The sequence below is a fragment of the Rhinoraja longicauda genome, chromosome 42 (genome assembly GCF_053455715.1).
Source record: "Rhinoraja longicauda isolate Sanriku21f chromosome 42, sRhiLon1.1, whole genome shotgun sequence".
In the NCBI taxonomy this organism is placed as follows: domain Eukaryota; kingdom Metazoa; phylum Chordata; class Chondrichthyes; order Rajiformes; family Arhynchobatidae; genus Rhinoraja; species Rhinoraja longicauda.
The window spans coordinates 3,164,087-3,178,331 of NC_135994.1; the positions used below are offsets into that span (position 1 = coordinate 3,164,087).

The following is a 14,245-nucleotide window of genomic DNA, read 5'->3' on the forward strand; positions in this document are numbered from 1 at the left end:
ACACAGAGAGTGGTGAGTCTGTGGAATTCTCTGCCACAGAAGGTAGTTGAGGCCAGTTCATTGGCTATATTTAAGAGGGAGTTAGATGTGGCCCTTGTGGCTAAAGGGATCAGGGGGTATGGAGAGAAGGCAGGTACGGGATACTGAGTTGGATGATCAGCCATGATCATATTGAATGGTGGTGCGTACAGGCTCGAAGGGCCGAATGGCCTACTCCTGCACCTATTTTCTATGTTTCCATGTTTCTATGACAAGCCGCTGGAGTACCTGAACATTTAAATAAGTGATGCAGGATTTCCTGTTACCCCACCCTCCAGACGGTTTAACACCTCGCCTGAGTTCCAACTGGAGTCTCCCTTGGAAGGAGTCTAAAACGAGGCACGCCTCAGCTGCTACTGCTGGCTTTGTGTACAGTTTGGCACCCGAGGCTGCAACCAGTGCTTTTCACTTGTGACTGAGTTGCAGTCAGGTTCACAGGTTGGGAATCTGACTTGTGGACCAAAGTTGCCAAGCCCGCACGCAAACCAACTCCAAAGTTGGGTCAGATTGACTCGGAAACAGAAATGCCAAGTGGACAAGCTCCACTGATGAATTGGCGCAATGAGGTTGGGATTAAAATCTCTAGTGTGGTAAACATGGAGAGTGTATCCGAGCCAACCTCGTAGCACATTTGGATGTTAAACGTAGAACATTTTGGTTTTGAGAATCTCAAGCTCCTTGGGCAAGGATGAGTTAGAAGGACTGAATGGCCTCCCTCAGCTGTATTGACTCTGTGTGCTGACTCTCTGCATTGTTACCACAGGCAACCCAAATGAGCTGCTCGTACGGCATTTCCTCATCGAGACAGGCTCGAAGGGAGTGAAGATCAAGGGCTGTCAGAATGAGCCGCACTTTGGTACGTTTATTGTGATGGCAGGTTGGCGGTTCACACAGGAGGCCCCAAACCTATTTGGGGAACCTATCTAGGGCGGCACGGTGGCGCAGCGGTAGAGTTGCTGCCTTACAGCGAATGCAGCGCCGGAGACCCGGGTTCCATCCCGACTACGGGCGCTGCCTGTACGGAGTTTGTACGTTCTCCCCGTGACCTGCGTGGGTTTTTCTCCGAGATCTTGGGTTTCCTCCCACACTCCAAAGACGTACAGGTTTGTAGGTTAATTGGCTTGGTAAATGTAAAAATTGTTCCTAGTGGGTGCAGGATGGTGTTAGTTTGCGGGGATCGCTGGGCGGCGTGGGCCGAAAGGGCCTGTTTCCGTGCTGTATCTCTAAACTAAACTATTCACAGTCTGCAAGTCCTCCTTCCAACAATGCCGCACTCCCTCCGGACTTGCCCAACAACAGGGCAACATTGCCCCTCGGATAGTGTGGTGCTCCCTCAGCACCGACTCTCCGACAGCGCGGCATTCCCTCAGTCTGCATGCATGGGAAAGCTTTAGAAGGATATGGGCTTGGATGAGACACCTTGGGCAGCATGGGTAGGTTGGGCCGAAGGGCCTGTTTCTGTGCTCCATGGCTCTATCTCTATATGGCACATTCTATCTCCAACTGTCCATGCCAGCACTTAATCTAGCTTGTGCAGGAAAGAACTGCAGATGCTGATTTAAATCGTCTGTCTGAAGAAGGGTCTCGACCCGAAACGTCACCCGTTCCTTCTCTCCAGAGGTGCTGCCTGTCCCGCTGAGTTACTCCAGCATTTTGCGTCTATCTTCTATCTAGCTTCCTCTTTCCTCATCCCCACATCTTCCTGTACCGTTTTCCCCACGTGTGTTCGTTCAGCTTCCTGGTAAACGACTCTACAATATCCACCTGTGCAAATAAGCCCCAACTTTAATCGCTCTCTTGGCAAGTAAGGACCCCTTGAGTTCCCCTCTGGATCGATTGGTGAATGCATTGTGCTGAGCGCTCCCAGTGGTGGTCGTCCAGATGTTTTGGTGATAGAGTAAGCTGCTGTGAGAAAAGCTGTTTGTGTTGAATGAGTCTTCAGACCCTTGGGTTTGAGAACTAACTTGCTTTTGTGTTTGGGTCTCCCATAGGAAGCCTGTCAGCCCTGGTGTATCAGCACTCCATCACGCCAATCTCCCTGCCCTACAAGCTGAAGATTCCAGACAAAGGTAATCCCTTGTTTTGTGAATAGCCTGGAGAGCTTCCGAGCCCTTGCGTTCCCCTCACACCGACGACCACTCTGGGCTCTTGGCATGGAAGAGATTGGGGAAATGAAAATTGGCCAAAGAGCTGCTGCCTCACAGCGCCAGAGAGCCGGGTTCAATCCCGACCCCGGGTGCTGTCTGTGCGGAGTTTGTACGTGCTCCCCGTGACCGCGTGGGTTTTCTCCGGGTGCTCCGGTTTCCTCCCACACTCCAAAGACGTGCAGGTCTGTCGTTCAATTGGCTTCTGTAATTTGTCACTGGAGTGTCGGATGGAACTAGTGTACAGGGTGACCACCGGTCGGCGTGGACTCGATGGGCCAAAGGGCCTTTTCCCGCGCTGTATCTCTAGACTAAACTGAACAGGAGAGGAGGACTGTTCCTTGTCCATGTATCAATCTAGTTCGGAGGTGCTCCAGAGGTGGTGGCCGAGCAGAGGGATGTAGGGAAGGGCTGCTGTGGGAGATGCTTCCTGTGACGGCCTCTCTCGGGCAAGGCCAGAGGACGAGGGAGCTTCTACGCCGGGCTCCCTGACCGCTGGGTGTGGAGGGTTGGACGGTGGCCCAGCGTGCTGGAGAAAGGCAAGGGATTCCCTCTGGAGAAGAGGGGGCTGCCCCATGAGAGCAGCTCAAGGATGTTCACTGCATTTGAGAGGTGGTCCCATTGAGACACTGTGTCTCTGACTGGGATGGAACGGATGGATTCTGGGAAGCTGGGAACCAGAGAACTGAGATGAGGAACAACTTTTTCAGTCAGAGAGTCGTGAATCTGTGGAATTCTCTGCCTCAGAAGGCAGTGGAGGCCAATTCTCTGAATGCATTCAAGAGAGAGCGAGATAGAGCTCTTAAGGATAGCGGAGTCAGGGGGTATGGGGGAGAAGGCAGGAACGGGGTACTGATTGAGAATGATCAGCCATGATCACATTGAATGGCGGTGCGTGCAGGCTCGAAGGGCCGAATGGCCTCCTCCTGCACCTATTGTCTATAACCAGGCTGGAGAATGGGATGTGGGCCGGAGAATCAGGATAAGGAACTGGACAGTTCAGACAGAGATAAAGAAAAGTACCGACTTTCAGTGGGTTGGGAAACTTTGGGGATTTCACCCCAGCCGTGTGATGCTCCCTTATTCAATATCTTCAATGCTGAGATTGGGTGAGTTTTGGGCACCGACGAAATTGAGGGATTTGGGCATCGGGCAGGAAACTAGTCGGCAGAGGAATCAACATTAATATGGAATGGCGTTCCAGGGGCGAAATTCCCTTTGCTAATCTTTTCCAGTCAACCAGGATTCCGTGCCTTCATCTTGTCGCGAATGGGTTCCCAATTCCTGCACTGCCCGTCCTGCCTTGGGAACAATAGATTGGAATATTTCATGCCTGGACCAGGATGTGCTTGGCCCTACACTTGTAAATTGCCTTTGTTTTAATGAAGTCATTGCACTGCAAACCAGCAGAGCCAGATTTGAAACGATCATCGTTCATTTATTCCTTGACACCATTTGTGCTGCCAACAATACTTCATCTCGTGCGGAATGGAGTCGATGCCAAGCTTGAGGCCTCCACTTGTTTGTTGGGGGTCTTGCTTCCTCTGCTGGTAGCCACTCCCTGTGTTGGTAACCTGGACCAATTGTCGGTCTTCCTGACCTGCGATCTGGCTGGATCTACCTTTGTTGGACTAAAAATGTACTTCATTTTCCCAGTGGTCATTATCCTCACAGTCCTCGGCAAGGATTATGAGCTCATTCAGTCCCTCTCAAAACCTTTCTCAAGTTGACGAGCTCTCAACTTCTCACTGCTGACTCTGCATTTAAAGGAATTCTTCCCATGTAACAAATAATAGACAATAAACAATAGGTGCAGGAGGAGGCCATTCAATGTGATATCCCAGCTACACTAGTCCCACCTGCCTGCATTTGGCCCAAATCCCTCCAAACCTGTCCTATCCATGTACCCGTCTAACTGTTTCTTAAACGTTGGGATAGTCCCAGCCTCAGCTACCTCCTCTGGCAGCTCGTTCCATACACCCACCACTCTTTGTGTGAAAAAGCTACCCCTCAGATTCCTATTAAATCTTTTCCCCTTCACCGTGAACCTGTGTCCTCTGGTCCTCGATTCCCCTACTCTGGGCAAGAGACTCTGTGCGTCCACCCGATCTTATGCGATTACTGCATGAACTGAATAGACAATAGACAATAGGTGCAGGAGGAGGCCATTCGGCCCTTCGAGCCTGTACGCACTGACATTCAATGTGATCATGGCTGATCATTCTCAATCAGTACCCCGTTCCTGCCTTCTCCCCATACCCCCTGACTCCGCTATCCTTAAGAGCTCTATCCAGCTCTCTCTTGAATGCATTCAGAGAATTGGCCTCCACTGCCTTCTGAGGCAGAGAATTCCACATGTAGCAGATTATGGACTGGGATTTAGTTTAGAGCACAGTTCTCATTCCCTCTCGTACCTATCCTCTCCCCTCCCTCTCCCCTCCCTCTCCCCTCCCTCTCCCCTCCCTCTCCCCTCCCTCTCCCCTCCCCCTCCCCCCCCCCCACTATCCCTCCCAACCCCCACTCCCAGCCTCCCCTTGCTCTTCCCTTCGTCCTTCTCCACTTTGCCATTCCCTCTTCCCTGCTCCACATGCCCTTCCTTGCCTTGCCCCCCCCCCCCCTCTCTCATCTGGGATGGCGGGAATGACGTATGATGAAAGAATGGGTCGACTGGGCTTGTATTCACTGGAATTTAGAAGGATGAGAGGGGATCTTATAGAGACGTATAAAATTCTTAAGGGATTGGACAGGCTAGATGCAGGGGAAAAAATCCCGATGTTGGGAGAGTCCAGAACCCAGGGTCACACAGTTTAAGAATAAGGGGAAGGCCATTTAGGACTGAGATGAGGAAAAACCTTTCCACCCAGAGAATTGTGAATCTGTGGAATTCTCTGCCACAGAAGGCAGTGGAGGCCAATTCACTGGATGTTTTCAAGAGAGAGTTGGATTCAGCTCTTAGGGCTAATGGTATCAAGGGATATGGGGAGAAAGCAGGAACGGGGGTACTGATTCTGGATCATCAGCCATGGTCATATTGAATGGCGGTGCTGGTTCGAAGGGCCGAATGGCCTCCTGCACCTATTTTCCATGTTTCTATGACTGCCCTCTCCCTCTCATAGAAACATAGAAACATAGAAAATAGGTGCAGGAGTAGGCCATTCGGCCTTTCGAGCCTGTACGCACCGCCATTCAATATGATCATGGCTGATCATCCAACTCAGTATCCCGTACCTGCCTTCTCTCCATACCCCCTGATTCCTTTAGCCACAAGGGCCACATCTAACTCCCTCTTAAATATAGCCAATGAACTGGCCTCAACTACCTTCTGTGGCAGAGAATTCCACAGACTCACCACTCTGTGTAAAAAAAAACTTTCTCATCTCGGTCCTAAAAGACTTCCCCCTTATCCTTAAACTGTGACCCCTTGTTCTGGACTTCCCCAACATCGGGAACAATCTTCCTGCATCTAGTCTGTCCAACCCCTTAAGAATTTTGTAAGTTTCTATAAGATCCCCCCTCAATCTTCTAAATTCCAGCGAGTACAAGCCGAGTCTATCCAGTCTTTCTTCATATGAAAGTCCTGCCATCCCAGGAATCAATCTGGTGAACCTTCTCTGTACTCTCTCTATGGCAAGAATGTCTTTCCTCAGATTAGGGGACCAAAACTGTACGCAATACTCCAGGTGTGGTCTCACCAATGCTCTGTACAACTGCAGCAGAACCTCCCTGCTCCTATACTCAAATCCCCTCGCTATGAATGCCAACATACCATTCGTCCACTTCTCTCCACCCACTTGCCACCCTCTCTCCATACTCTCCTCCCACTTGCCACCCTCCCCTCCAATCCTCTCTCCCACCCCTCGTCGTTTCTTTCCCCCACATTGCGTTCCACAGTTCTCACCGACAGCCTCTCTGACGCCTCCTGCCTTTCACTTGCAGATCCCATGGATGAATCTCCGGACAGCGTTGTACCCGGCAACACCAGTACCGCTGCTGAATTGCTGAAACAGGGAGCAGGTGAGTGCTGCAGCTCTGGGCCTCTGTGCTCTGGGTCACTGCTACTGACAATGATCTGCAACACCGGATGACATTTTTGTGCAGCGAGTTGTTGGGATGTACAATATGCTGCCTGAGATTAATGGTGAAAGCAGACTCAACTGGGACTTCCAAAAGAGAACTGGGCTTCTCGTTTGGTTTATGTTTTAGTTCAGGGATACAGCATGGGAACAGGCCCTTCGGCCCATCAAGTCCACGCCGACCATCGATCACCCGTTCATAATACTTCTGTTTCCCCACTTTCTCATTCACTCCCCACACACTTGAAGGCCAATTTACAGGGGGCCAATTAACAAATTTGCCGATGATACACAGCTGGGTGGCAGTGTGAGCTGTGAGGAAGATGTTATGAGGTTGCAGGGTGACTTGGACAGGCTGTGTGAGTGGGCGGATGCATGGCAGATGCAGTTTAATGTGGATAAGTGTGAGGTTATCCACTTTGGTGGTAAGAATAGGAAGGCAGAGTATTAACTGAATGGTGTCAAGTTAGGAAAAGGGGACGTACAACGAGATCTGGGTGTCCTAGTGCATCAGTCACTGAAAGGAAGCATGCAGGTACAGCAGGCAGTGAAGAAAGCCAATGGAATGTTGGCCTTCATAACAAGAGGAGTTGAGTATAGGAGCAAAGAGGTCCTTCTGCAGTTGTACAGGGCCCTAGTGAGACCGCACCTGGAGTACTGTGTGCAGTTTTGGTCTCCAAATTTGAGGAAGGATATTCTTGCTATGGAGGGCGTGCAGCGTAGGTTCACTAGGTTAATTCTCGGAATGGCGGGACTGTCATATGTTGAAAGACTGGAGCGACTAGGCTTGTATACACTGGAATTGAGAAGGATGAGAGGGGATCTTATCGAAACGTATAAGATTATTAAGGGGTTGGACACGTTAGAGGCAGGAAACATGTTCCCAATGTTGGGGGAGTTAAGAACCAGGGGCCACAGTTTAAGAATAAGGGATAGGCCATTTAGAACTGAGATGAGGAAAAACATTTTCAGTCAGAGAGTTGTGAATCTATTGTCTATTGATGTGGGAGGAAACAGGAGCACCTGGAGGAAACCCACGTGGTCACAGGTAGAACGTGCAAGCTACGCACAGATAACACCCGAGATCAGGAACGAACCCGGGGCTCTGGTGCTGTGAGGCAGCAGCTCTACCCGCTGCACCACTGTGCCGCCTCACAAGTGACACAATTCTGTCATTGCTTTATCACCTTATTGCCCCCGAACATCCTGGATGCAGCTAAGATTCAACCAAATTGGAAGGTCTGGACTCACACATCAGCCAGACTAGATAAAGGATGCTGTTGAATCCAATGGGTTCAAACCAGGCGGCACGGTGGCGCAGCGGTAGAGTTGCCGCCTTACAGCGAATGCAGCGCTGGAGACTCAGGTTCGATCCTGACCACGGGCGCCGTCTGTACGGAGTTTGTACGTTCTCCCCGTGACCTGCGTGGGTTTTCTCCGAGATCTTCGGTTTCCTCCCACACTCCAAAAGACATACAGGTATGTAGGTTAATTGGCCGGGTAAATGTAAAAATTGTCCCTAGTGTGTGTAGAATAGTGTTAATGTGCGGGGATCGCTGGGCGGCGCGGACTCGGTGGGCCGAAGGGCCTGTTTCCGCGCTGTATCTCTAAATCTAAAAAAAATCTAATAAACCAATGGTTTCTCCCGAGACTTTTTCTTTGAAGCCAGTTATTTGTGTTTAACTTTTCCAGATGCCACCGTGCGAGTCGAACGTGTGTCTCTGGTCCAGAATTCTGGCTGATAATCCAATTACTTTACCACTACGATAACCTTGCCATCAACAGGAGCTGTAGTTGTTATCGGGAAGGGAAAATGGGGAAAGAGCAGGGAACTGGGAGTGATTGGGTAGCACTTTAAAAAAAAAACTATCACAGCCGAGATGGAATAAGGGGTCTCCCATCAGTTGTTGACAGACAAACGTGCTCTTACATTCGTGAAGGAAAGAACTACAGATGCTGGTTTAAATCGAAGGTAGAAATAAAATGCTTGAGTAACTCAGCGGGTCAGGCAGCATCTCTGGAGAGGAAGAATGGGTGACGTTTCGGGTCGAGACCCTTCTTCAGACTGAAGAAGGGTCTCGACCCGAAACATCACCCATTCCTTCTCTCCAGAGATGCTGCCTGTCCCGCTGAGTTACTCAAGCATTTTGTCTCTATCCTCTTACATTTATTGTGCATGGACTTAGATTCATTAACAGGCTGATGATTAAATAATTCTGCGTGTGTGAGCATGGGGACAGATACAATTGCTTCATGGACAATAGACAATAGGTGCAGGAGGAGGCCATTTGGCCCTTCGAGCCTGTACGCACCGCCATTCAATGTGATCATGGCTGATCATTCTCAATCAGTACCCCGTTCCTGCCTTCTCCCCATACCCCCTGACTCCGCTATCCTTAAGAGCTCTATCCAGCTCTCTCTTGAATGCATTCAGAGAATTGGCCTTCAATGCCTTCTGAGGCAGAGAATTCAACAGATTCACAACTCTCTGACTGAAAAAGTTTTTCCTCATCTCAGTTCTAAATGGCCTACCCCTTATTCTTAAACTATGGCCCCTTGTTCTGGACTCCCCCAACATTGGGAACATGTTTCCTGCCTCTAACGTGTCCAACCCCTTAATAATCTTATACGTTTCGATAAGATCTCCTCTCATCCTTCTAAATTCCAGTGTATACAAGCCTAGTCGCTCCAGTCTTTCAACATATGATAGTCCCGCCATTCCAGGAATTAACCTAGTAAACCTGCGCTGCACGCCCTCAATAGCACTGATCGTACAGGCATGCTTGCAACTGTTTACTACATTTTATTTCTTTATCCTTGGGGAATTCTCTGCCTCAGAGGGCAGTGGAGGCCAATTCTCTGAATACATTCAAGAGAGAGCTGGATAGAGCTCTTAAGGATAGCGGAGTCAGGGGGTATGGGGAGAAGGCAGGAACGGGGTACTGATTGAGAATGATCAGCCATGATCACATTGAATGGCGGTGCGTACAGGCTCGAAGGGCCGAATGGCCTCCTCCTGCACCTATTGTCTATTGTCTATTGAAGCTCCAGGATGTTTTGTGCTGGTGTTTGATCTGGGCAGGGCAATCCAATCTTTGTTTCCTCTTTTCAGCCTGCAACGTGCTGTATATCAACTCGGTGGAGACAGAGTCGCTGACTGGCCCACAGGCGGTTGCCAAAGCAACCATGCAGACGTTTTCCATGCAGCCTCGGCCTACAGCCACCATGGTCCACTTCAAAGTCTCCGTGCAGGGCATCACCCTCACAGACAGCCAACGCAAGTAAGGCCAAAGCGGGATCACCAGAAACCTTTAGCTGTTGTAATATCTGCCGCACGTCCTGTAAAAGCCACTTGTCGTGGCCCAGACCCTGTCATTTATTTATGTGGAGATATTGGGGCCGAGGCAACAACACCTCGTTGGGTGCAGAGCGTCACGGTGGCGCGGCGGTAGAGTTGCTGCCTTGCAGCGCCGGAGACCCGGGTTCCATCCCGACCACGGGCGCTGTCTGTACGGAGTTTGCACGTTCTCCCCGTGACCTGCGTGGGTTTTCACCAAGACCTTCAGTTTCCTCCCACGCTCCAAAGACGTACGGGTTTGTAGGTTAATTGGCTTGGTGTTTGTGTAAATTGTCCCTAGTGTGTGTAGGCTTGTGCGGGGATTGCTGGTCGGCACGGACTCGGTGGGCCGAAGGGCCTGTTTTTGCGCTGTATCTCCAAACTAAACTAAACTAAAAAACTTTACATTTCTGCAATATGGTGCTCGGGGTTTCCCCTAGAAACCACCTGAACATCGTTTTCAAACTTCTCACATGATGGTTATAATTCTGAGGCCCCACCTACTCTCTCGGCCATAATCACACTGTCATGTGTGGGAGCTTCCTGTGCACAAATTGGCTGCATTACAACAGCAAGTTTATTATTGTCATGTGTACCGAGATACAGTGAAGAGCTTTGTTTTGCATGCTATTGAAACAGATCAGATAATACCATAGAAACATAGAAAATAGGTGCATTCGGCCCTTCGAGCCTGCACCGCCATTCAATATGATCATGGCTGATCATCCAACTCAGTATCCTGTACCTGCCTTCTCTCCATACCCCCTGATTCCTTTAGCCACAAGGGCCACATCTAACTCCCTCTTAAATTTGCCAATGAACTGGCCTCAACTACCCTCTGTGGCAGAGAATTCTACACATTCACCACTGTATGAAAAAAAACTTTCTCATCTCGGTCCTAAAAGACTTCCCCCTTATCCTTAAACTGTGACCCCTTGTTCTGGACTTCCCCAACATCGGGAACAATCTTCCTGCATCTAGCCTGTCCAACCCCTTAAGAATGTTGTAAGTTTCTATAAGATCCCCCCTCAATCTTCTAAATTCCAGCGAGTACAAGCCGAGTCTATCCAGTCTTTCTTCATATGAAAGTCCTGCCATCCCAGGAATCAATCTGGTGAACCTTCTCTGTACTCCCTCTATGGCAAGAATGTCTTTCCTCAGATTAGGAGACCAAAACTGTACGCAATACTCCAGGTGTGGTCTCACCAAGGCCCTGTACAACTGCAGCAGAACCTCCCTGCTCCTATACTCAAATCCCCTCGCTATGAATGCCAACATACCATTCGCTTTCTTCACTGCCTGCTGCACCTGCATGCCTACTTTCAATGACTGGTGTACCACGACACCCAGGTCTCGTTGCATCTCCCCTTTTCCTAATCAGCCACCATTCAGATAATAGTCTGCTTTCCTGTTTTTGCCACTAAAGTGGATAACCTCACATTTATCCACATTATACTGCATCTGCCATGCCTTTGCCCACTCACCTAACTTATCCAAGTCACGTTGCAGCCTCCTAGCATCCTCCTCACAGCTAACACTGCCCCCCAGCTTCGTGTCATCCGCAAACTTGGAGATGTTGCATTCAATTCTCTCGTCCAAATCATTAATATATATTGTAAATAGCTGGGGTCCCAGCACTGAGCCTTGCGGTACCCCACTAGTCACTGCCTGCCATTCTGAAAAGGACCTGTTTATTCCTACTCTTTGCATATATCAATCCAATCAGTTCAAAGACGGAGCAAAGGGGAAGATACAGAGTGCAGAATATAGAACAATGTCCGCAATGGGGCAGGGGTGAATGGGACAGTACCCTGGTTCATGGAAGGACCGTTCAGAAGCCTGATAACAGAGGGGAAGAAGCTATTCCTGAGTCTGGTGGACACAAAATGCTGGAGTAACTCAGCGGGACAGGCAGCATCTCTGGGGAGAAGGAATGGGTGACGTTTCGGGTCGAGACCCTTCTTCAGACTAGTGCGTGCTTTCAAGCTTCTGTACCACACTTCAGTGCTGCCTCGCTGCCTGTAAAGCACTTCAGGGCCTTTCTGAGATCATGAGAGTACAAATTAAATGTCTTTTTTTTGACATGCAGGACTGAGAAATGAACAAATGTCCGCATTTTGATTTACTTCACTTTCCTGTTGGCAACTTCTTGAAGTGGGGCCATCATTCATACTGCACTGGGTACAGTCAGGCTCACAGCCAGGCCTTGAGGAATTCATAGAGGGAGTACAGAGAAGGTTCACCAGATTGATCCCTGGGATGGCAGGACTTTCATATGAAGAAAGACTGGATAGACTCGGCTTGTACTCGCTGGAATTTAGAAGATTGAGGGGGGATCTTATAGAAACTTACAAAATTCTTAAGGGGTTGGACAGGCTAGATGCAGGAAGATTGTTCCCGATGTTGGGGAAGTCCAGAACAAGGGGTCACAGTTTAAGGATAAGGGGGAAGTCTTTTAGGACCGAGATGAGAAAGTTTTTTTTCACACAGAGAGTGGTGAATCTGTGGAATTCTCTGCCACAGAAGGTAGTTGAGGCCAGTTCATTGGCTATATTTAAGAGGGAGTTAGATGTGGCCCTTGTGGCTAAAGGGATCAGGGGGTATGGAGAGAAGGCAGGTACGGGATACTGAGTTGGATGATCAGCCATGATCATATTGAATGGCGGTGCAGGCTCGAAGGGCCGAATGGCCTCCTCCTGCACCTATTTTCTATGTTTCTATGTGAGACTCAGCCAAATATATTGTGTTGAGAAAATCTGCCCATTTCATAGAAACATAGAAAATATTTTTTTATGTTGGGCCAAATGTCCTCCTCCTGCACCTATTTTCTATGTTTCTATGAAATGGGCAAATTTTCTCAACCCAATACATTTGGCTGAGTTTCCAAAGCAAAAAAAGTGATGGTGGATAGTTAAAATCCAGGAATGCATCTGGTAGAAAGCTATTTGAAGCGTTTTATAAATAGTTTTGTTCAGTTTGTTCTGGTTGTCTTAAGACTATATTTCATAGCGAAGTTTGAGGACGCACCAAACTCCACTTTTTAAAACGTGTCGTCTTCTTTCCTGATCAACAGGATCTTCTTCAGACGCCATTACCCAGTCAACACGGTGACGTTCTGCAACCTGGGCCCCCAGGACAGAAGGTAACTCCACCCTTGGCCCGTGCCAGCGTTCTCCCACAGTTTCCCCACTGCCTCAGACGCCTTGAATATGAACTTGTGAGAGTTGGGCAGTGGGGCGGGTGACGGCCAGAATCTGCCCAGCAACTGTCACGCTGCAGCTCTGCGAAGGTCATAATCTCTGACCAAACCCCACCCCACTCCCCATACCCCTTGCGTTGAGGGTCAATCGCCAACTTTATAAAGTGGGTCTGTAATATCACCTGTTCCCAGTTCAGCTCGCAGTTCTGAGTACTAAAGCCCTGCTGCTTCGCACAGCCTGACGTCAATAACCATATAATAACCATATAACAATTACAGCACGGAAACAGGCCCGTTCGGCCCTACCAGTCCACGCCGACCACTTTCTCTGACCTAGTCTCATCTACCTGCTCTCAGACCATAACCCTCCAATCCCCTCCCATCTATATACCTATCCAATTTACTCTTAAATAATAAAATCGAGCCAGCCTCCACCACTTCCACCGGAAGCTCATTCCACACAGCCACCACCCTCTGAGTAAAGAAATTACCCCTCATGTTACCCCTAAACCTTTGTCCCTTAATTCTGAAGTTATGTCCCCTTGTTGGAATCTTCCCCACTCTCAAAGGGAAAAGCCTACCCACGTCAACTCTGTCCGTCCCTCTTAAAATTTTAAAAACCTCTATCAAGTCCCCCCTCAACCTTCTACGCTCCAAAGAATAAAGACCCAACCTATTCAACCTCTCTCTGTAGCTTAAGTGCTGAAACCCAGGCAACATTCTAGTAAATCTCCTCTGTACCCTCTCCATTTTGAATAGAATTTGGGGATATGTTCAGCCTCTTGGGCAGGAGTTCATTCAGACTCTTACTTCACTCCAGATCACATCCACCTGTCGGGAGAAAGCAGGAACGGGGTACTGATTTTGGATGATCAGCCATGATCACATTGAATGGCAATGCTGGCTCGAAGGGCTGAATGGCCCACTCCTGCTCCTGTTTTCTATGTTTCCACGTTTGTGCTTAATTTGGTTCCCGCTCCAATGATGGTTTATAAATCTCCGTCCTTCTCAAATCCCTCCATGGACTTGCCATCTAACCCCCGTTGTCTCTGTACGTTCTTCCAGCTTCCACAAGCGTCCCTAACTGCTGCACTACTCTTGTCTTCGGCTGCCTGGACCCTAACTCTGGAATTCCGTCCCTGAACCTCCATGCCTCTCTTTCCCATCAACCTCCCTCTGATAACCAAGCCTTTGGCGATCTGTCCGAATAACTTTCCTCTCAGCTCAGGTTTGGACGTGTTCTTTGGTAACTCCAGAGGCATTTCACATGGGATGTTTCGTACATTAGAAATTGGCGTTGGCCGTTTTAGCAGCCTGGCCTCGCTCACAAGATCTTCGCATCTGAATTACGCCTTCAAATCTGGAACTTGCCTTCAGTTAATTATTGGAGGCACGCCAAACTGCAGATGCTGGAATGCCGAGCGAAAACACAAAGTGCTGGATGAACTCAGCT

At 49.2% G+C, this 14,245-nt stretch overlaps 1 protein-coding gene across 8 annotated transcripts in view; it reads left to right on the forward strand.

The window, feature by feature from the left end:
* The window catches only part of LOC144611997 (tensin-2-like), a 225,602-nt gene that overhangs the window by 201,281 nt on the left and 10,076 nt on the right, over positions 1-14,245 (forward strand). For all 8 annotated transcript variants that reach the window (XM_078431400.1, XM_078431402.1, XM_078431401.1 and 5 more), the window contains exons 23-27: positions 803-895; positions 2,031-2,108; positions 6,120-6,197; positions 9,369-9,537; positions 12,667-12,735. In XM_078431400.1, coding sequence (XP_078287526.1) covers positions 803-895; positions 2,031-2,108; positions 6,120-6,197; positions 9,369-9,537; positions 12,667-12,735 — 487 coding nt within the window. The remainder of the gene's footprint in view (positions 1-802; positions 896-2,030; positions 2,109-6,119; positions 6,198-9,368; positions 9,538-12,666; positions 12,736-14,245) is intronic.